At 39.4% G+C, this 23,590-nt stretch overlaps 1 protein-coding gene across 9 annotated transcripts in view; it reads right to left on the bottom strand.

Moving 5' to 3' along the window:
- ADAMTSL3 (ADAMTS like 3) overlaps positions 1 to 21,464 on the bottom strand; it is a 188,697-nt gene extending 167,233 nt beyond the window's left edge. Inside the window, exons 1-2 of one of the 9 annotated variants that reach the window (XR_005268490.2) lie at positions 20,494 to 20,722; positions 19,104 to 19,195 (exon numbers count right to left, since the gene is read on the bottom strand). Coding sequence is in view for 8 of the 9 variants with exons in the window: in XM_027466441.3 (XP_027322242.2) it covers positions 19,104 to 19,178 (75 nt within the window). In the remaining variant the exon portion in view is untranslated. Of the gene's footprint in view, positions 1 to 19,103; positions 19,199 to 20,175; positions 20,462 to 20,493; positions 20,723 to 21,002; positions 21,116 to 21,163; positions 21,196 to 21,251 lie in introns of those variants that run through there. The other 8 variants (XM_027466441.3, XM_027466440.3, XM_038184732.2 and 5 more) reach the window with 8 other exon arrangements.
- Between the last annotated feature and the right edge of the window lie 2,126 nt (positions 21,465 to 23,590).

Genomic DNA, 23,590 nt, shown 5'->3' with positions numbered 1-23,590 from the left:
TGATCAGCGGTGTTTGCTGACCTACTTCAGTGACTTCCACAAAGAATAAATACACACAGATAAGGCTGGGTAAAGGCTTGTGCACACCCAGATTAAAAGAGTGAAATCACTCAAGTAAATGGAGAACAACCACAGTGGCGCCAGAACTCCTCTGGTACATTCCCAAAGCATCAATATGACTTCCTGCATGATGCAAGCTATAGTACTGGGCAAGGAGCTTTCTCCACCATATTCATCACTTTTTTAAAAATAGGAAACATTTTCAGAAAGTTTCAGTCACGGTTTTAACAGGTATCAAGGAAAAGGGAATATGCCTAATAAGTTATTTCCACATTTAGTTGAATTTCATTGTTAAAATTCTCTATATTACTTTGCCTAGCTTCCTCTCCAGGCCTTTGGACAAGCTTATAGTTTTTTGTTTGTTTTTTTTCCTGGTATATCATAATGTCCTTTATTATTAGAAATTCTTTTCTCCCTTTTCCCCAGTTAAGATGGGAAAGGACAATTCAGGTGGTGTGTGCTGGCCTATCACCAGTGAATGACCAAATACTTAAAAACTCATGCCAAGTACTGCCACCCCATGGAAAAAAGGACAGCGTTAGTCCAGGCTCTCTTATCCACCTCTTTTCAGAGGAGCGCGGAGAGCCCCTGCTACCATCTTGTTAATACATCTTCAAAAGGGGCAGGGGGGTCCCAAAACTCTAGTTGCAAAGACAGACCACCCTGAATAAAGGTAGGTGTAAATAATCAAAATGGTTCTCCTACATTATGTCTAGGAGATGAATCCTTTCTCACCTGAAAGAAATTAGACTGTAGAGAATGCCCCAGCCAGATGTTCACTCAGGCTAACCTGCGATTTACACCAGCTCACCACATGAACGTGTCTAGCACATGGAGGGGAAAACATCATTTTTCCACTGTTAATTTTCCACCACTTCTGATAATTTTCATGATATTAACCCAGTTCTTCATCTACCCTTCTCTCTCCATTGCAGTAAGTCCCTTTGCAGGGTTTATGGACTGAGCAGCCTTGCACACTGACTGGGTCAGGCACATTTTCACAATAAGGAAGCAGTTAAATGGTCATGGCTCTGCTGTAGGAATGTTGGTTTAAGGCTATTAATAAGGCACGTGAGGTGAATGCCTTTCAGCCAAGCGCCCTCCACGTGTGCACACCTGTTTCAGCAGGATTTTAAAGAGAAATTCCCGAAAGAAACTGTTCACAGCACGCAGCTTTTAAGTCTCAAATGCATTTTGCAAATACTCTAGAGCTTTTAAGCTTTTTATGCTTTGCTGATGGTAAAAATACTGATACACCAACCACCAGGCAAAGCATGCTACTTCCCAGTAAGACTTTTTTCTCTCATCTATCATTGAGTTAATTTTCATTAAGTTTTATTATTTGTCATTCCCAGCAAAATCTTTTGCTGCTGAAGTGTTATCCCTTACCCAGACCCAGTGTTCAAATGCTGCAACTCAATTCTCCAAGCGTGCTTCCACATTGTTCCATATTTAATCTACTCAGTCTCATATTTACTTCTCAGCTTAACTCTGCTCCCTCAGTCCACTAAGGCCAGTCTCGTTATCCTGATCCATTCCCTTTCTCATTTCCTCTTAATATTTTTGAGGAAGGAAATCAGTTGTTCTCCAAGTGTCCTGTCTTTTTTTTTTTTTTTTTTTTTTTTTTTTTTTGTCTCTTGCCACTGACAGCATCTCAAGCAGGGCAAGGTATTAATTGTGTTGTATTTAGCCAGACACACTGTCCAGCGTTGAAAATAAAAGGTTGACTGAAAATAGGTCAATAAATGAACAAAAAGCAAATAGCATGAAAGAAATAGAAATACCCTAAAAAGCAAAGTCTCCAAATATGAAAAGACCAAACATGAAAAAGGACCTACCAGTAATCTGAAGATTGTCCCCTCTAGGTCACACTATCTACTAGCTTTAACTGAGAGTATTTTATGTGTATACTTCCTAACAAGCCACTACGTTGATAACTATGCCTTAATGGCAGAAAAAAAAAAGAGTGACTGAAGGCTCACGTGGCAGGCACTACAGTCATCTGTTCAATGATAACTGTTAAGACTAATGGTCATTCGTTTAATGACTCATTTTTGTCCTTCTAAACTATGTGTACAGTAATGCTAGAGGACTGATATGGTAAAGGGAAAAGGGCTCTTACTGAGGTGAGAAAAACACGGGATCTGCTCCTGGAAAGAATGGAATAAATCCTCTGAATGAACTGGATTTGCTGAAATGTTAAAAGACACAGCTGAGCAAGTCAGACAAAATGAAAATAGAAACTGCTAATTCAGGATGGGATGCCTGTCCTAATCATCATAGATTAAAGACTACAGCCTTATCACCCATTTTTCACAACCAGCAGAAAAATTTCATTTAGAAATTTTAAATGATCCATGTGATTACAGAAAGACGTTCAATAAATATAACAACAAAAGACTAGAGAATACTGTAGAACACCTGTAAATCAAAGACAACGCATTGTCTAGTATTTTGGAATAATAAAAAAAATAAATAAAAAAAAAAAAAACAAACACAAAGTCCTCTTAAATGCACTGCATTTTGTTTTGGTGGGCATTTTTTTTCTTTTTCTTTTTTTTTTTTTTTAATATTTCAAGTATCGCATATCTTCTCTGCTACTGATCTCATTGACAGTGTTTAACCCTCTCAATATGGTCTATATTTCAAACGAAACCAGTAGCAAGTACAAGTGCTAAAATAAGTATCGCACTGAAAGATGGGCCATACGATTATATTCCTAGTCACCCATCTTGTTTTCTCATTCAAACAGCTGAAGTTGAGTGAATTGCTTCACTATGCGTGCATTACTCTGGGAACTTGGCTACCACATCCACCGCATGCGATTTGCCAATACATACCACCTGCATACTGAGGGAACGGAAGACCTTCCTGTGGAGGAATATCTTCCCATCCTGTGTGGGTGTACAGGAGCAGATGTGTACGTACAATGGATAGCTCCCAGGACAGATGAATTGAGACATGTCATAAGTCAAACATTGTTTTCCAATAATGATTATTCTTCTACGGGACGTTTAACAAAATAATTTTACTCCTTCAGAATACCACACTGAAGTTTATGATGGCATAGCAGATGTTTAGTAAGATTGTTTTCTTTCCTCCTCTTTTCTAGCAGATTGAAGAACTTGACTGCAGGGGGTGATCATTTTCAAAGTGCACCTAATTACTGGCATTTCCCTGGATCTACTAGCACCTAAAATCAGGCACGACTGACCATCAAGAAAAGGCTGTAGTCAAGCTACTGAAAAGCTCTGTTACCTTGACCAGTAGAGGAAAAGTTCTGGAGGGAGCAGCCCTTCCAGCTGCTACTAGTACAATCAAGTCTCTGTTAATGACAGTCTTAAAAATGAGAAAATAGCTCTGGCAAACACATCTTGTAGAAGGTTGGTCTTTCAGCCTCCACTGTTTCAGCAAAGCTGTAAACATCACTATTTTTCTTAGAAGTAGGAGCTTATCTGTGAACAGCTTTTCAAAAGCAGCTTTTATATATTGAATTTAACAGGGTACACAATCTTGGTTTGTCCACTTGACCTTGTCTTTTGAAAAGCTGTTGTGCCTCTTGTATGGCAAGAGATACTCAGCTCACTACTTCTAAAAACAGCAATGGCAAGGTGAAATGCGAAGTCCTTCATACGTGCCTGATTTCTAACCAGCATTGCAAAACCACCTATTCTTACGTACCCAGCAGCTTCTCCTTTACTGCTACCATTTGCACATAAGGTTAAACAGAATTCTTGACAGCATAGTATAATTTTAAAGATTTACAGAAGGGCACTATTCCTATAGAATATTTTTCAACTATTCCTGAGCACTTTTGGATGGATCTGTGGCAATAACCTCCCCCGAATTTTCTTATCCACAGTCAGCTCTTTAGTTTGCCAGTACAAGCTAATGTGAGCTAGGAGGCCAACCCTAACAGTTCAATATCTAAAGCTTTAGCATGGTTCCAGGTTCTCATATGTTTGTCTTTAGCATTCTAAAACTTTTAAAAATACAGACAGAATCCAAGAACAATGGACTCTGCAAAGGCAGGGAAATAAATTCATCCACCCTTTTGTTTAATTGCAGAGGATTCCTTTTGCCCTACCTATTACTTTTCAGGCTGAACATGAGCATGACACTAGAAACTCCTGAAGCTAGAATCTATACAATTTAGTGGATTTGCAAACAGTGGTGTGAAATACTGTGCTCTTGATTCAGTTGATCTGTTCTTATTCTGCGTCATTACACATCTCTTCACATTCTCCACTGCTTTACGAATTGTAAACAATAAGACAGTTCACTCTCAGTTAAACTGTGCTGAAGTTAACTGTGGCAATGATTCAGTTGTTTTCATTTGCACTTTTTAAAAGGTCTGGCTTCCTCTGCACTCTATACAGAGTAAAATGTTATTATATGAAACTTAAACAGCATCCATTTCAAATAACAAGACCCAAATATAAATCTTAACCTGTATATTTCTCTGCAAGTTTGGCTGTACTTGGAATTATCAGTCCAGAACATCTCTATTTCAGAGTCCAGTTCTTTTTGCCAAGAGAGATATTCTTTTATCCTGATTATAGTGAAAAAAGCCAACATGCTGGCCTGACTCAGGCTGTAATTATTCTGTGCCTTTATATGAGCTTTTTATAGTTCCTGGTAGAAAGGCTGAAGGGAATCCTACACATCCACACAAGGTCTGAAATTTGTTGCCTTCCTGCACAAAACTGCATGAAACTGAATGAGTTCCTCTTCCCTATGCTTTTCCTTGCTTAGAGTTATGATGCATGCAGCTATTTCCCTCATTTTTTGTTACTCCAGCTTTAATAATAGAGCAAGGGGATGACTACAAATTGTTCTATAAAAAACAGAGTTGACTTCTTAAAAAATAAAAAATAAATTTAAAAAAAAAATATTACCTGCCTAAATAAATCCTCAAAGAAACAACTACATGCTTTAGAAGGAAGTATGGGGCAATAATAAAATCTAAAAGTCAAAATGCCTATGCCAAGAAGATTTAATGTGGTCTCTGAATCTCAAAGCAAGCCAAAACTATTCATTTCAGCCATTTAGAAACAGAATCATTCCGTATTGTCTTAAAGCCTTAAGAACTTAAATCACTCACTACCATTTCAGATTAATCAAACACCTCATGCAGACTAGGAAAACACAGGGCTGTGTCACCTTCCTATTTTTGCTTCTTCAGCATCAAACCAAAACCTAATCCCTGTTCTAAATCAATGTGTTCCATTCTGCTGTTTCCTGGGAGGCAGGGGGCTGGAGGCAGGTGGGGAAGGGAGAGCCTTTCTCCCAACTCTTTCAGAGGTATAAATATTATATGAAAAAATCCATTAATATAACAGCCTTGCACTCGAATCCTTAAGTCTGCTGTGAGTGGACAAATAGAAAAACAAGTCACCACACTTAAATAAATATTCACCTACTACTGCTAATATTTTTCTCCTTCACGTGTATGAAAAACAGCCAGCCTTGTATTATTTTCAGAATAATATTCAAGGAACAAAGAAAGTTATGTACAGAACATTTTAAACAAAGTCAAAATACAGAAACCAAATTCAACTTCAGTTGGGAAACATTTTAAAGAAATTAAAATTAATAGAATAAACCCTTCTCTGTAAATCTCTTCTTATAATTTCCTTTAGTTAAAGATAACAACATATTGGATTAAAGTCCATATATAACATATCAAATGCTCTTTATTAAACAGAGGATCTATTCATAGCACCATGTATTTGCAACATATGCAGCAAATTATACTATTAAACACTTAATCCTAATACAGTTTAAATTTCATCTCTCACAATAAAACTTGCACTAATGTTGCTATACTTGAAATAGGATTCTAGAAATAAACAGTAGGAGTTGTAGATAGCTCAAGTGACGACAATAATTGAACACTTGAAATATAAAGTTAGCTGTTTAGATCTAAACGTTCTGATGAAATATTAAGGGTTTGAAAAAAAAAAAAAAAAAGCAAAAAAGCTATTCCCAGTTATCCAAGGTTTGGAATTTTTAACTTACAAAACATAGGAAAATAAAAGATGGACAGGACTCCTATGAGCCACATGCCACATCACACATCTCCGAAAATTCTGAGCTTGTACATGCCCTCTGTAGATAGGTCATGAAAGGACTGATCCCACTTAGAGGCTTTTGCAGTGCCAGCACCTTGCAGAAGAGACGAATACAGCAGCAACCCTGAGCGAATCAGAGCAAACATCTACTACAACCAAGATACTCTAGTAGTAACAGCACACAAACAGCACAGCCTGCTAGACAGCCCTCTGAGTGGAGAAATGGAGATAGATGAGCTACACCAGCATTTTAAAAGCTGAACAGATCTTAAATGTGGAGACATCTGCATTGACAAATAGTATTACAAGTTTCTGAATGCAAGACCCATTAAAACCAAGCATGTCCACACCAATCCAAATTTAATTTCAATTCAAGCATTCCCTACATTGTGTCTGACCTGTCCAATCTTAGTTATACAACTCTGAACAGGATTTTCTAAGCTATTTTATTAAAACATCCAATTCCAATACACCAGACAGATCAAGCAAGCAGGCCCCCATTTTACAAGTCCAGTCGTGCCCCTGCAAGCCCCAGTTCAGAGCAAGCATTTAACCTAGAAATCTGCATCATCCTTCATCATGAAGCATCATTTATCATTTTCTTTAGCCATGCAAAAACATCTGATTGTGTCAACTAAAAATACCACCAGGGTGAATCAGAGTGCAATGTTTTATACAGCCACCCTGTAACTTACATGCAGAGAAGAGCCCATCAAGGAGCTGCAGATATGATTCAGAAAAAAATTAACCAAAGACAATCACAGTTTGCTAGAGAATATTTTAAAGACTTCATTCGTGTTTTTAAATACACTGTACATGCATATATTTCTATGTAGTATAGTTATAGTAATAAAGTCCACCAAACTAAAATTTTAGCAGTGAATTGAAGCTTACAACATTGTATGCCAGAAAGAGAATTACATTTTAAGATGTTTTAAATGCCCCTTTTAAAACACCATTCAATTTTTTCCTCCACGGACAAAGGCATATACTCTTTGACAGGTACTAGGTATAGTTAACTTTTGATTTACTATAAAGGTGCAGATGTAATTCCTCAGAATAACAGATGTCTATCAAACCCTTCAATCTTGGACACTGAAAATATCACCTAGAGTTCTGTATCTTCACACAGTGACAGATCAATAGAAGAGGGCCTGCCCGATATCACTTGAGGAATCACCTGATTATAAAAATTAGTAAAATGCTTAAGTAGTACAGAATAACTCCACCAAGGGGTCTGAAGTGGCCTGATTATGAGAAGAGCTGGGGAAGAATTAGCAGGTGCAAGGATGTTGTACCAGGAAATTCTTCTCTCAGGAGACAGCATAGACATGATGACATGGGAAACTTGGGTTGCCAACTTTCTACAGAGTAAATAACCCTGAAACTCTGGGAAAACGACTTGGATTATGAAGGTGGAAGAGAGGCCAGCCCATTACTGAAAGAGAATTCTAAGTGAATTTTGCCAGTTTTATGTGGATGATTACTCTCAAAATGAAGGGCTAGTGCCACTTTTCTCACTGCTGCTAGCCTTTCTTTACTTCTCAGCTCTCATCTTTCAAAGACCCAGGTGGAGCTAAGAAGGCACATTGGTAAAAATTCCCTATGAAGGATTAGTTTTGTGCAGCCGGCTATGCTTTCCCCACATTACACAACTAACTTTAAGAGGAGTTCCTCAGAATACCTTTACTATCAGAGTATGATGCTCTTCAACAAAGTAAGACGATGCTGAGTGGTAACAGCAGATCCTAAAGGTTAGCTTTTACTATTCCAACCTAGACGCACACCTTACTAGTTAATATTTGCGTAAGTTATTCATATGTTATGCCAGAGGACTCTCTTCACAAGTTAAATTTTATTCATATCTGAAGTCCACATTCAAAATAAGACTGGGCTATTATGGAGGTAAAGACTTATAAAAATTGAAAACTCCCTTTGAAACACATGCTTTCCAGTAAAAGCAGCTAGCAAAATGCAAAACACGGTCAACATTCCAACACCATGATGTCAATTTTTATATGCATGGACAAAATGCTACATGCAGAAATCAACTCTATCGTATCTTCCTTATTTATGATGTGCTTGTGTTCCCCTGCTTTCATTAGCAGAACTGCACCATGCAGTGGAGAGAACAACCCCTAAAAAGTTTCAAAGGAATCTGATGAATATGGTAAATCTGGCAAAAAGCCACACTGGTTTTTAAAAAGTGAATTTCCATGTTCTGCTTCGGTTCTTCTGAAAAAATAGTGTACATGCTCTAAGGAATAGTTTTGATGTTTCCCTCTGCAGTAGTTCAGAGAAATTCCTGCCAACAGGGATGGTCTGGAACACCTGATAAAATGCTCTTCAATAACACACAATAAAAAAGTGACATGTAAAAAAATGGAAATCACTTGATTTTGCAAGGTTTATAAGCAACAGGCAAATTATCTTTTTGATTATCTCTACTTTTTCCCCAAAAAGGAAAAATACAGCCAATTTTCAAGAAAACTAACAGCTGCAGACAGATTTAAATGCCATCTGTCCTTAGTAGTTACATGAAGACACAAAATGATTCACACCACACAACAGGAAGTATGATAACCAACTCATTAACACTAATGAAATTCAGCCTCAGTTTGCTTCCTATGGGCAGGTCTTACTCAGGAAAAACTCCCACTGATGTCTCAGGCAAAGTGCCTACAGACTTCACTGGCACTGTTACTCAAATGCAAAATGTCATACTGTTCAGCTAGAAAGCCTTTTATAAATTTTACAAAATAAGGTCTCAGTTGTGGCACAGTAACCTAATGAAGTCCACAGGGTTCCCCAGGCTGGATCTCATTCCAGGACTGAGGTTTTAGTGCAAGTCCTCATACTACACCACTGAATAAATCAATGTGAATTTTTGGCAGACAAGGAATGATGGGACACTCCTATAACACAGTTGAAGAAGACAAGGTCCTTTCTTCAGTGTCTCATGGGAGGCTGGCCTTAATGTTTGAAATAATAAAAAGAAGTCTACAATTCCTATATTTTCCCCATTTCTGAATTGTGGCTTCTTTGTGACATGTGACAGATGGCTCACAGAGGCCTAAATTCAGCAAGAAAAATAAGCAATTATAAACAAATACATCATTGCTGTTTGCTAAGGACATAATTCAAGGAAGTTCAAAAGATCAGAACAAGACCCACATGTTCTGTTATCCCAGCTAAGGCACTTCTCAAGATGGTTATCTACAGGAAGAAATTTTCTCCAAGAAAAGCTTAACATTTGCAGTACATCTTTGTTGCCCTCACAGAAACCATACAAATAAAAATAAAATAAAATAAAATAAAATAAAATCAGCTCATATAAAAATGAAAAAAAAAAAAATTTTTTCTCTAAGTAACACTGCTATCTAAGACTATGCAAAGATTTAAAAGGTTGCAAGTTAAGAACAGGTGATGCTAACAGGATATTTGAAAGGCCCATGAGACTTGCAACATTAAGTAAAATGTATTTGCCTACTGATCTAATTGCTTACTAATTTTCAAATCTATTCCCACTGGATAAGTAATGGCATTTTAAGTCCAGAACCTGGCATTAAAAATACATTTATAGTTTCCTTTTAGCAGAAGATAAACAGCTGCATGGTAAAAAAACATACATTAAGATGGCATTCAGGAGGGTTCTGTATGGTTTTAACCAACCTATTGTGTTCTAAATTTAACTGAAAGAGGTAGGAAGGGGAAATGGGAAATACATTTGGGCTCACAGTTTCACACTGGGGTGAAGGCAAGTGTTCATTCATACAGGGAAAATGTCTGGAATATTTGTGTCTTATGGAAGGACTTATCACATAATGAAAGTAGAATTTGAGCCAAGCCTTATTTAGTAAAATATCAGAAGCCATTGCTCTATTTATCTTTCTAAAGGAAATGCTAGTGTTTGTTTAAAAACAAGAAACTACTCAAGAAATCAAAATGACCTAAGTTTCCTTGCACTCCTTCAAATTCTAAGGTTTTGGTATTTTTTAGAGTGTCAGAAACAAAATTTTGTTTAAAAAAAAAAAAAAAAAAAAAAAAAAAAAGAGCTGTAAAAATAAGAAAGTATTCCAGGCAGACCCAAAGAAGCTCAGAATGAATGTACCTATGCAGTTTTTGAGCAAGTCCTTGGCATCTAGAATATACCTTCAAATACACCTGGAGTTTAGAGGATATATTTCTTTAGTTTCAGCTTTTAAATAGTGAGTCACAAATGACAGTAGCATAGATTCTAACTTCCCTTTCAATGACTATCAAGTGTAACCCCAAAGAATATCAAGATGGTAGAAAAACATCTGAATTGGTTCTGACCAAGTACCTATCTAGTCCATCAGCTTCCAACAGGAGTCTTAAGTGGATACCCAGAGAAGAGCACGTACAGAGTACATACCATACTTCCCTGGACTCACGTACTTTTTTTTTTTTTTTTAGCCTGCCATGGTTTGTCTGTTCAGTAATACTGAGTGGATTTTCCAAGTGCTTGTCTTGTCTTCCCCTGAATCCATGTATCCTTCCACTCGAGAAAACCTTTGGCATGCAAATCCCAAGATCATTACAAGTTTTTTTTGTTGTCTTTCCACCTCTTTCATTCATAAAGGATCAGAACTGTACACAGTACTTAGAGTAGGATCACACACTTAAGGAGTTAATGCAGTGAGAGGATGATGCTCTTCACTTCGCATCTTCCCTTCATGGTGTTTCCTAACATTTAATTTCCATTATTCACTATTGCCAGGCTCTGAGCTGGCAGTTCCATGAAGAGACACACCTAGGAATCACTGTTCTAGAGGAAAAGTGTAACTGTTAGTCACAGAAAGCATCTTACATTCATACAAATAAAACTACATAATCAGGCCACATGAAAACAGAGTTCATTCAAGCAATCTTATCAGTTATTGGTGTTAGTCAAATCCCTGCATAGCATACAGCACAATCTACACACCTCTCCAGTGATGAATGTACACCCTTTTCAGCTTTCTAACAAGTGTTGATGAGATCAGCTGAAAAAATCAGTAATACATTGGAAGTTCCTGGCAGTTTCCAACTAGAACATCATCTACCAAGCAGGCAATACTCAAGACACTGCAATGCTATTGTTTTTTTCAGCCAACATCCATGTTAGTCAACCAGGGAGCAGTTTAAAACTATTTGGAGACTCAAGAAAACAAAACACCAAATGAGTAATGAGACCTTGAAAACATCTAATAAAAGGAGACTCTCAAGAGAGGAAGCCCAATAATATCTTAGCATATTTTATTTGTTATGCATCCACAGAGAGCAGTGAGCTTGTTCAGCCTTCTGCTTCCACACCACTGCTACACCAGCAAGAGGCTGCAGTAGCTGGGAAGCAAGGACAACGACTGTTGGAAGAGATATCTGAATGCACCAGAACCACTACTTGCATCACTCTTGCTTACATGTATTTCTCCATGCCAGTAGATGGTCTGGAGAAGCCACATACACAACAGAGATATGGCAACAACTGAAAAAAAAATATAAAAATAAAAGATATGGGGAAGAATTTTTTTAAGCTAGCTAATCTTTTGTTGAATCAGCGAGCTCAGAATAGAGATGCTTTCTGCAACCTCAGAGCTTCTGAAAGGTGCAGGCCAGGAAACATCATCAAACAGAGCCTGAGAGAAAGCAATCACCTTCTGGCATTCTGTGGTGTGACAGGTGTGCCCATACCTTCTTAATTCTCTGGAACTAAGAGGCAATAGATCAGAGAACTGAAGTGCTCTTCTTTGCATTTGCATTTGCTACGGAGAACCTTCACAAATCCTTTCATATATACATGTTATAAATGATACCCTGTTCTGTTTGCATGCACTGACAAGAGACTGTATCCTATAAATTTTAAGCAGCTTAGATTTTTGGCAAAGCACCTGATGACAGAAAAAACATTACATAAATGCAGAAATACATGTTTCCACATATAAACAAAAGCTCCACTTACTTAGCGCTACAAAACAGCATCATTAACCAGTTGGGACCTCCCACCGTGCCACAAATGACAACAGTTAGCATACAACAACAATCTAGTAATTGCAATCGTAAATGCATTTTTAATATTGCTTCACAATTTATTCGAGCTGACTGCATTTGCTGTGTTTCTAGTGGATCCAGAAGCATGACAAACTGACAATTCTTGGAAACCACATTTCTCAAAACAGACTGAGAATACTGTTTTCATTCTCTCTCCATAATGATGTTAAATCTAATAAATATAAAATTAGAAACAGAAATAACATTGTTCCTAAACAATTTATGTAATATGCTGTCTGGAAGGGGTGTATTAGGCCAAGTTTTCAGAAAGTGCACTCCATTTATAAATACTTGATGTTTGTACTTGCACTTCTCAAGTATAATCAAATATCTACACACCCAGGTACTAGAATTTACACACCAGAAACCTATTCTCTCAAAAGAGCTTTAAGAGTCAAAGTTTTGGTTTAATCATCAAAATATGAAGATAGATGGTTAGCCAGACTTTTGGAAGTGCCTAAGGCACTAAAATGCCTGGTTCCCATTGGACTAATGGAAATTTAACCTATAACTTGTTTTGAAAATCCAGCTAAGCACCTACCAATACAGTTAAGTACTTAACAGTATGTGTTTAACTTACAAAAGCTCAGGGCTTACTGAAGTAAAGGCTCCATATCACAGACCCTTCTGAAAACACTTCTCTCTCTGCATCAGATTTAGCACCCTTGCATAGCTGACAGTCAAAAAATGAGCTTGCAGACCTGTACTTGCTCCTAGAAGACAGAGTGAAGCCGTTTGGAAAATACGACCCTTAACTCCAAGAGTGCTTGACAGTCTACAGTGTTCAGATAATATCAAAAGTTCTCCTCTTAAAGGGAGAAAAGTTCTTTATGTACTTGTTTTCAAAACCTAAACAAGTCAGTGACAGAGTGAGTGAAGAGGGCATAACAGAACTGCAGTGCCATGCAATTCCCATGTGGGTCTTGCTCATGATAGCAAGCTTTCCTTTTCTAAGATACTTGTACAAATTTGACAATTTCTTCTAGAGAACCAGGAATGAGAGAAAAATAGCATTCCAGATGCACTATACCAGAAGTTGGGAAAGTACATCGGTAATTGAGATAACTACAAAAGGTTCAAGTCTATAAACATTTTGTTCCATTCCAAAATAAGAGAAACAAAATTCTTATTCCAAAACTCACAGGAAAGTTGAAAACCCCCTTCAGAAAGAAAAGCCACGTAGACAAATAAATACTGGGCTTTAAGTTTATTGAACCTTCAAAAGGAAATTTATCTAATGTTGAGCTGAATGCAGAAATGAAGCTAGGGCCAAATCCAGACACACTGATTAAAGCCTGACTTTCCTTCCATCAGCTGTTTGCTTATCTTCTCCAACTTCTATCTGCACAACCAGAATGAGAAACTCACTTAGCTGTCTCTCCAGAATTGTCACAGCTATATCCAGTGTCCTTTCTGGAACGTTGTGCTCACTAGCAAACTGCATTTCAAAACTAAACTCACTCTATTACCACGCACAAACTGTTTTACAGAGATTTTGCATAACAAGAATTACACTGGGATTGTTCAAGGCAGGCTGTGCTGGACTGTACATGGTCACAAGATTATCATTAGTGCTATAAACTATACAGAATCTTACCAACACGGACTTAACAGTCAAGTACATTTGCAGTCAGTATGGTGTAACACACTGACATTGCCAAGGATTTCTCGCATAAGCTTACAACACAAACACGTACAGAGGCACAGTTATAAACTTGCTTTCACTAGCACTGAAATTAATATTTTACCACTTAGTTGCAAGCCACATTATATTTGGTGTTTTCTTAAATACCAGTTCCTGGATTCAGGTGAGCATACAGAATTCTATATTTTAAGAAAAGCTTCAAGCCTAATGACTGCAGATAAAGACAAACATGTGGACCTCACAGCTTCTAGAAGTAAAAACAAATAAAAAGGTCTCAGATTTTAAAATACATTCTTATGAAGCCAAACTCATTATTTGGGATGGCCAAACCATGATTTTTAAACAGCTGGTAAAAGGACTTTAACATAAGTACAACCAATCATGTATGTTTTCTGTGATGCAAAAGCAGGAACAATTTGGTGTGCTGAAAAACTGCCCCCTCAGTGCAGTTTATGCCTCAATTTGGCAAGGAATATGAAGGAGCCAGCTGCACCAAGCAGACCTGAATGAGTAATTATCAATGACTAATCTTTCAAGTGGTTCCTAAAACCAGAGAGAATCTTAAAGCTATTCCTTCGCTTCTTAACTACTTTTTCAAGAAAAATTAGAAGCCACTGGCTGTTGTGAAAGATTATTCTTACATCTAAGCTATTCTAAAAACATTCCATGTTTGAATAGCTAGTTTTAGAACAAGTGAACTGGAGCTCTACACACAACTGATTTAATACTCTCATCCAAATTTATCATTTTAATGAGGAATGATACTCATGTCTGAAGATGTAGATAAGGCATTATAAATCTAACAGGACACAGAGATTAAAACACCTTCACCTCATTGGCATGAATGATTTTGGACTATGCTTTAGCTGAACAACCAAAGGCTGATTTTCCTGACTTGTATCACTGCAAGCATCATTCATAATCATTATTATATATAATATTTACTAAAAATTGAAACAAAGAAATAATAGTAAAGTGGCCCCCTCACTGATATCATCTGGACTTTTGGTCATCTCCCACAGTTGACTTAAACTTTTGATGAGATTACATTTTTAAAAATAAGTATTCATACATGTTTTGTGACTCAAGTCACAAGACAGATTCATCACAAACCTTCTGCCAATTCCATTCTTCTGGATTGTAAATAGGGGGTAAGAGCAGTTCAGATCCTATGAGCACTGGTTGAGCAATCATTATTAGTCATAAATTCAAAATAAATTCAGGAACTTACGTAAGTATTCTGGTAATGCTGTCACTGCGTTACAAGCTTGTCAATAACAATATTTTAAGTCAGAATACTTCTACTGAGTCTCTGAAGTGTTATTTGTCTGCAGTAGATGTATTCCAATGTTCAAACAAAAGTATAAAACCACAAGCCTGTTGAGGCTGATGGCAAAACTCCAGATGGGTGCAGAATTGCAACCTGCCTACAAAAGTGAAACTGCTTTAGATTTAACTCTGGGTTTGCAAATCGCAACCTGATCTTTTTGATTAAAGTTACTGAAGATTTAAAAATCCTTACTCGTATATGGCATGTAGATCAGCATTTTCTGACATTGGTGTGCAATACATTCGGTGACTGTAAAAAATATTCCAAAGGTTTTCCACAAAGATGGTCTCCAAGTCCACTATGTCATGTAATGGACATCAGACTTTTGGCCTTGCACAGATCAACCTTAATGACATTTACCGTGTTGGTAGTTTTCAGCAGATTGGCTATGGCAGAATCATTTGGAATAAGATAATGTTTTCAGCATGTATATCTTTTACATCCAAAATATCACAGATAGATAGAAAAAAAAAAAAAAAAAAAAACATAATGCATGTGGGGATCACAGAAACATAAATCATGGGAGCAAGTAACAGTTTATTCAATGAATATGTGACCTACAAAGCTTTCCCTTCCATAGAAATCCAAAGCTAATGCTTCTTAAATATCCAGACATAGTGTGTTTGCTATTATTCCCTCCTCAGACATTAGCCGCCCCACAGTCTTTGGAGATAAAATGGGCTGACTTGTAGAAGATTTAACTAGGACTCTAGGAACCTAAGAAAATATCAGTGTATTCCTGATTTGAAAACAACATACCAGAGAATAAATCTAAAATGAACCCATGTGTAAACTCCAAATTTTGTCCATATGATTCTGCTAGCAATCATTTCTTGCTGACATTAATTCATTAGTAAGAATATCAGATATACATTCTTGCACATATTTCATAACATATAACAGCATTAACTTAATGGTGTAATAAAATGTTACCACAAGATTGAGAAAGCATAGGTACCAGGCTGAACATCCTGCCTTTTCAATTACCAGTACATAGCCATATCTTCTCAAGAGATTTAAATAGCAAAGTTGGACTTAAATACTTTTATTTTATTAGCTTAACCATTGCCTAAAGTCTCTATTATTGATTACTAAGTTGCTGTCATGGGAGAAAGATAAGAAGCCTCTTACACCATACTGAGAAATAAACACACATCAGTAGTTAACTATATCCTTGACTGAAACTTGATGTTCACAAAAATCAGTAGAATACGATAGCCTCCTTGGATGGATTCATCATTTAAATCTTTAGAAACACTGAATTATTCCATCATGGTATTGCTGCTATTTTATTTTATCTTATTTTAAGACAGACATAGAGACACCATTTGCTTGGGTCACTATTGGCTTTAGGCAAATGCAGTTCCACTCATTTCAGTTATACTGGCACGAGTCAGGAAAAGGAGGCCCTATGTCTGCAAAAGAGCACAAGCAAGGCTAGCCCATAAGTGATCTCCTGAATCAACTTTATGCCCTTGCTCTTGCTCACAGAACGGTTTTAAAAAGCAGCTAGGCAATGCCACACAGTAAACAATTCACTGGGTTATCCTATCATATCTTATTAATCTACTAGTATGGCAATTAAACCTCCCTTAAAAAATTGTCATGAACTTGAGACACCACATATCTGTAAGTTCAGAGTTAAGTTTGGAACCTACCTAAACACCGTGCCGTGCTCGTTACTGGTGTAGGATCCTATAACCAGTTAACTTCCATTTCTTCTCAGTAACAGCTACCTCTTTTTCACAACTTCTCATGTTAAAGTTTTCTTTGCGTTACATTCATACCACATTTCCACCGCATTCTTTTTAAACGGTTATTATTTTATTCTGTACCTGCCTCAAGCAGGATGAAATTAATCAATTGCACATAAGTGACATGACATAGACTTGTGACCTTGCCCAGCATCCAATTGTTTCTAATTGATTAGCTCCAGACATAAGCACTTCAATAGCCAAAAACAACACAAGTGGAAGCTATGGTACAATATTAGGGTAGAATAACTGTGTGTGGTCCATATAGTATGGCCCCAAGCAACCAATTAAAGAATTAATGGTTATTGGATACCAAAAATGTTATGTTAAATAATATAAGATATCTTTAATGTGACTAAAATTGTGATAGAACACCTAAAATTTAGGAGCAGAAGGGCCTCCTGCAAGATTGGGGTTAAGTGCTAATGGCTCAAATATGCCAAATAGATTGGAATATTTAACAGGACAATCAAGACCGAAAGAATTTGACCTGGATTGAAACGTTCATAAAGCTATTCACAATAGCCTATTGATTACTACAATGTGTTTGGATACTTTTTATTATGAAGAGACAAGTGAAGCTATGCCAAACCATTTGTGGAGAAGAGGAAACTATGCCACCACTGATTCCTGTTCTGCAATAAGAAAACTATGGAAAAAAATAGAAAAGAAAAACATTATAAAAGAAAAAAAAAAAAAAGTGGTCTCTTCATAACCAAAAGGCCCAAACACAAAGCTGACCTTTCCCTTTCCTGTACTTCTATTCTCATCTTTCACAGAACTATTAAGTGAATTTCACATACTACTTTGAGTGCTTTATAGGGCCTGTTATTGCAACATCACTCAACTGCTTGCACACAAAGATACAAACAGATCAGGCACAGAAAATCAGTAACATCTTGATTCCTACATGAGAAGCAAGCAAAAAGCTGAAGATTTCACTGCTGTCCTGTCTGCTTGAACATGCACTGTATGTATGCTGCTTTTCCGCACACTTAATAAAAAATCTAATGCTTCTTTTATGGTGAATCCTTTACTCAGGTAACTGCTGTACTTTCAAGATTAGTAGCAACCATAATACAGATGTAAGAGGTGTTCATTGATAAGCAACTGCCAAACATTTCACAGCACACACTGCACTAGTGCTATTAGCAAGTAGCACTGCTTATTCCCACTACTGTAAGCCCCAAAGTCCACCATAAATGAATTATAGCTTACTGAGCTGTCCAGTACTGTCTCCTAATTTCTTCATACTCCTTTTGAATTCTCTTTTGCCTGCTGTATTGCCATTTGATTCAAAATTCTTCAGGATGTATGTTTAAATAATGCCCAGCCCAACAGGCTCCAGTTTGAAACCACCATTTCTCAACATCACAGTAGTGTAAACAGTACACAGTTACAATACTGTCACTGACTTTTTTGCAAAACCAATACTTTATTTTGTAAAAATTACTACACTGTTTCAAAAGCTGATGCCATTTATTTCAAAAATGTTCTCCCATTTATTTGTCCTTTTCTAAGTATTTTTTTGATTTGGGCCTATAGAGGACTGAAGAATCCTTGATACATTCTGTACTGTGGGAAATACCACTATAGAGGATGACAGACTATAACAACATCTCTGCTGCATGCCAGCACACCATATTTCTTGAAATACTCACTTCTTGGAACCGACTAGGCTCATGTGTCAGGCAATAGATCAGTTGGCAGCTATGGCTTTCCTCCATGGTTCTGTATTCATTGAACGCTTGAAGGAAAGACCTTTTTGGACCTCCCTCTTCCCAAGATACTCACCGACATCCAAGTGCTTTACATGTTTCTACACAGGTATTTATATAACCCTTGTCACTTACAGTATCTTAACATTTATCAGGTGCTAAATCTCCTGTGGGCAAAGGGCAGCTGTATTGCCTTGAAAGACCCCAGGCATTACACATCTGGCAAGATCTCCCTTTGGTCCCTGTACAGTTGAGTCAGGTACAATATTACCGAGAGAGAAAATATCCATTTCCCATCTGGATGACTTTGAAATTAAATTCAGTGATAAACCTAAATCCCACTCGCATTGGAAACCTTTCATTTACAATGCAGGTACCTCAGCAGTTTTGCTTAAAAGACAGCAACTGAAAGTTTGTGGCAAGATCATCGGAAACACCAAGCACAGCAGTAGCAACAAGTTCATTGCCTACCTGTAGATGAGCGTAGATAGCAATGGCAAGCCAAATGACCTCCCAGAAGAGCCCTGTGGCTTTAGGGCTGGCCATCCTCGTGCCTTGGGACTCTGCTGAGAGAGATTGTTTCAGGTTACAAATAAAATCAAGTGGGCTCTGCCAGAATTTCAATGACTAAAGCAAACTGGGCAAAGGGATGGAACCAGCTTTTGGAAGAAGCTCAGTGCAAACACTGGAGCTCTGTGCGGGCCAGCGGAGCCGACTAGGAAAGCATGCCATGAGCACAGCCTGCAGGGTGATGCAGTTCCAATTAGGCAACAGACGCTGGGGGAGAATGAAGGAAGGTTTGGGAAAGCAAGCAATAGGGGGCGAGTTTGATCATCTCCTGCACATAGGTCAGTTTATCAAATCAGCAGCCCCTTCCACCATGATCTCTCACTTTCACCCATCCAAAAGGGAGAGCCCAGCCCTGGGACCCCATCAACCATTCACACTGCCTTTGGAAGTTCTGATCATAGCAGCACAGAGATTAAATGATCAGGGCAGAGGGAAAAAGTCCTTCAGTTTAGTGATCCTCATCAGTTACAGGGCCAACACTAAATGGCCGGTCACTTTTACTAAAAAAAAAAAAAAAAAAAAAAAACAGTTTAAAACTGCCAGCAGGATAAACCGTTTAATAACACTGCTAATTCTGTTAACTCCTGGTATCAATACATCTTGTTGCCTCAGCTATTCGTTACCATAGTGATCTTATAAAGTAGTACAAGTTCCGCACACCCCTAACACACACATGCACACGCACACACCAGCAGCCTGCCCGCCCTCCCCTCCTCCTACCCTCCACCCCAATATTTTGGGAGGACGCACAGCGTGGGGAAATCTTGCCTTCAAAACCAAAAAGAAAACCTCTCTTCTAAAAGATCAAGTGTCCCAAATGAAAACCAGCTCTCGCACCTGTCAACTAAACGTAATTGAGTCTCCTTACAGGAGTGTTTAATCACTTCCTTCTTAAAAAATAAATAAATAAATAAAATAAATAAATAAAAATTAAAAAAAAAGGGGGAAAGGAACACACCCTCTCCCCACCCACCCTCAGCCCTTAGCGCTCCTGGATGCTCCGGTCATTCACAAGTCCCAGGCTGCTGTGCCAGCTAAGAAGGAAGGCTGATCCCCTCGCCAGGCGCTGCCGGGATCCAGCAGCTTCTGCTATCGGCAGGTGCCGTGCCTGGGCTCACCCAGCGGGCGAGCGGTTCCGCTTTCCCCGGGGCTCGGCACGGAGCCCCTCCAGGCCGGTCTGCGCCCTGCAGGGCGCTGCTGCCCGCCCGGGCTGGGGGCAGCTGCCCGGAGAGCCCCGGGAGGCTGCGGCTGCAGCCATGGCCCAGCCCGGCACCCCGCGGCTCTCACCCACCTGGTGCGGAGCCCGGCTCGGCTCAGCGGGGCCGGAGGGGAGGCAGGGAGCAGCTCGGGCTCCGCCGGCGCCTCCTTCCCTCCCGCAGGGCACGGAGAGCCTGGCCCGTCACGGCACCGGCGATCCAGCATCCTGCATCACGGAGAGCCCCTCCCTCGCGGCAGGCTCCAGCCCACCGCCGCCCGTTAGCCAAGGTCCTACAGGCTGCTGGCAGCCGGCCTGGACCCCCCTCCCTCCCTTTCCCTCTCCCCGGTCCCCCCCTTCCCAGCCCGGCCCCGGTCGGAGGCTCCCGGGCGCCTCCACCTGCGGTGCGGGGCCATGGCCCTGCCCGGCGCCCCCAGCGCCGCCGCGGCTCCGCTCCCCCCCGCTGCCCCCGGGCAGAGCGAGCGGGCGCCCGGCCAGAGGGGCCCGGCTCCCCGCCGGCTGCCGAGGGCTGGCGGGGCTCCGGAGCCGGCAGCCGAGAGCCCGGGGCCGAGCCGTTCGTCTTCCCCCCGAGGGGCGAAAGCTACCGTGAAGGCAGCCCCCCAAGCCTGCCGCGGAGCGGCTTCCAAAACCGCAAGCATCCCGTGTCTCATCTCCAAGCTGCTCTCGCAGTCCAGCTGCAAATCTGCTCGCACACCGAGGAGGTCTTTAATCACGCTGCCCTCTGCGATATTTTTAGGTTTCCTACTGTAAATCTGACAAGCACGCCTCGTCCGACAGCTCTGCTCGCGGTCTCCCTCTCAGCTGCTGGGCAGTACCTCCGTAAAATCCTCTACCTTTCGCTACGGCTCCCACTGATGTCCCAAGCTTCCGTCGAGCCTGCTAAGAGCAACGCACAGAAAAAGGGCTGTTATCCCTGCCACCGAAGTTAAAAATACGCTCCAGTGAACTAAACATAACCGATGAAGAGTTTGTTCAAATATGTTGCACTGGAAACTTTTCCAATGTGTTTAGGTTTCTCACTAGCGAGGGAAGGCGCCTCCTCCATCGTTAGGAACAGAGTGCCCTCTGCTGAAACTAGGCTGGGAGGAAAGCAGCCAAAGGGGAGATGCCAAAAGCAACCAGAGGGATCCATTTCAGCTGTTAGTTACTTAATCAACCGCACGGTCCTTGAATTATGACTTCAATTATACCCATGCCATTTGTTATCTTAAAAAAAAAAAAAAAAAAAAAAGTGAGAGAGAAAGATATCCTGGTGCAGACAGCACATGTATCCGACCTGATCACAAACGATTTAGGCAGAATTTAGCCATTAGATCTCCTGATGCAGAAAGCCAAGTTTCTCATCTCAAAACTACGGCCAGTAGTACTGCAAGAACAAAGATAGAAAGAAACTTGTTCACAACTACAGAATGAAACTGCTACAGAATGAGACCTGCCATCTAGTGAGGCAGGCACAGTTTGCACAAGCCTTATTCAGAATCACACTGCATTTAGGATTACTTAGCCCTCAACAATTGAGGGAGTCCTTTGGATCCCTGATATAAAAGCTACAGAATGGGCCATTAATTTGCTGACCAGGTGGGTATTTACACAAACAAACAAACAAACAAACCACTGTATTTCTAGCACTTGTGTTAGCCACAGATTACATTGAAAAGTTCAGTCCTGAGATTTTAATAGCATTTTCCAGATTTGAAGGCTGACTGGCATTTCTTTGTTTTTCTTTCAGTGCCATTCATCTTTGTGTTCTTTACTTTCTCAAGCCTACTAGGGAAAAACAACAACAAAGAAACACAAACCAAGAGCTTACTCCGAGACCTTCTCAGAAGGTTGCTCCTGCTCATCCTTCACATCAGTTCTGTGTGTATCCTTCAACACAAAAGATACTCAAGCATTACATATGCGGGTCTTAGAAACACTTGTTCACCCTCTGCAGTGAATTACAGAAGAGAAAAGTGGTGCAGTAGGAAGCAGACTATGTTAGACAACTCTTAGGACAGATTCACTGACTTAAGCAAGCCTACTGATGTATCCTACACACTAATTCCTTGCATGACCTTGAGCTTAGGTTATAGGCTCCATGTCTGAATTCACAGGGCATGTATGAAAACAGAGGTAAACACCTGCAGGCATTATCCCCCAGGATATTTTCAAAAAGCATTGTAATAAATAATGCAGGCACCTTGTGTTACCCTACCTAGTAAAACAGCAATCGGCAACATGTCTCACCCAAACTACAGCAGTGACAGCAGAGTTAATCCCATTCTCCCTCATCATTCATGGTTTTATTTTGCTTTTATTACACAGAAATCTTCCCTTTTGTGAGGAAAATGAGCACCCAAGAACTAACATCTTTTTATCGTAAGCCTGCTACTGTCAAATTACACAGTTTTGACAGCTTTTAACCAGGCATTTTCATCTACAGCTGATTTGTCCCCTCCTTTATGCAGTTTCTTTAATTTCTTCACCTCGGCCTCATCCCACACCCCTGTCACTTTACTGTTCTCACTAAGCTTCCAGTGAGCATGAAAGCTTTGAGATTTTGACTCCTGAAGATCTCCATTATCCCTTCTGCTGAGCCAAGCAAATGCCGAATGAAAGTCAGAGGTCCAGGCAAGATGTGTTTGACAAAACCACTTCAAAGTTCACAGCACTTGCAGTTCCACAGCAGACTCCTGCAATGCACGTCCTAAACTTAAAGGCCACAAACTTACAGGGTCTAGAAGCCTATCTTCCATCCCTGGAAAAGTTTGTCAGGAATCTTACAAAAACTAATTGACCATTCAAGCATAAAAGAAATCACCATTTCTAAGGAGACATTTAAGTTCCCTTCTGATCACTCTGTCTATAATCTGTACGGATTATAAACTCTTCAAGAAAATTATTCTGTCTTTCTTTTTTTTTTTTTTTTTACACTGTTTGCACAACCCCTTGTCCAGTGTCAAAATCCTTTAGATATTGCCTTATTAGCAATTTTACCACACATTCTTCTGATTCCCATTCACGCCACATTTGGCAAAGTTGGTATAAGATTTTTGAACAGGAAACTATAGTGGTGCTCTTTGCAGTTCGTGTAATTCCTACATTTGTCTCCTGTTATTAGTAGTGCTTTATGATTACATATATGCTTTTCTATTGCTGTTCTCCAAAATATGCATCATTTAAATAACAT

The sequence above is a fragment of the Anas platyrhynchos genome, chromosome 11, assembly GCF_047663525.1.
Source record: "Anas platyrhynchos isolate ZD024472 breed Pekin duck chromosome 11, IASCAAS_PekinDuck_T2T, whole genome shotgun sequence".
In the NCBI taxonomy this organism is placed as follows: domain Eukaryota; kingdom Metazoa; phylum Chordata; class Aves; order Anseriformes; family Anatidae; genus Anas; species Anas platyrhynchos.
This window is presented reverse-complemented; position numbering and strand designations above follow the sequence as displayed.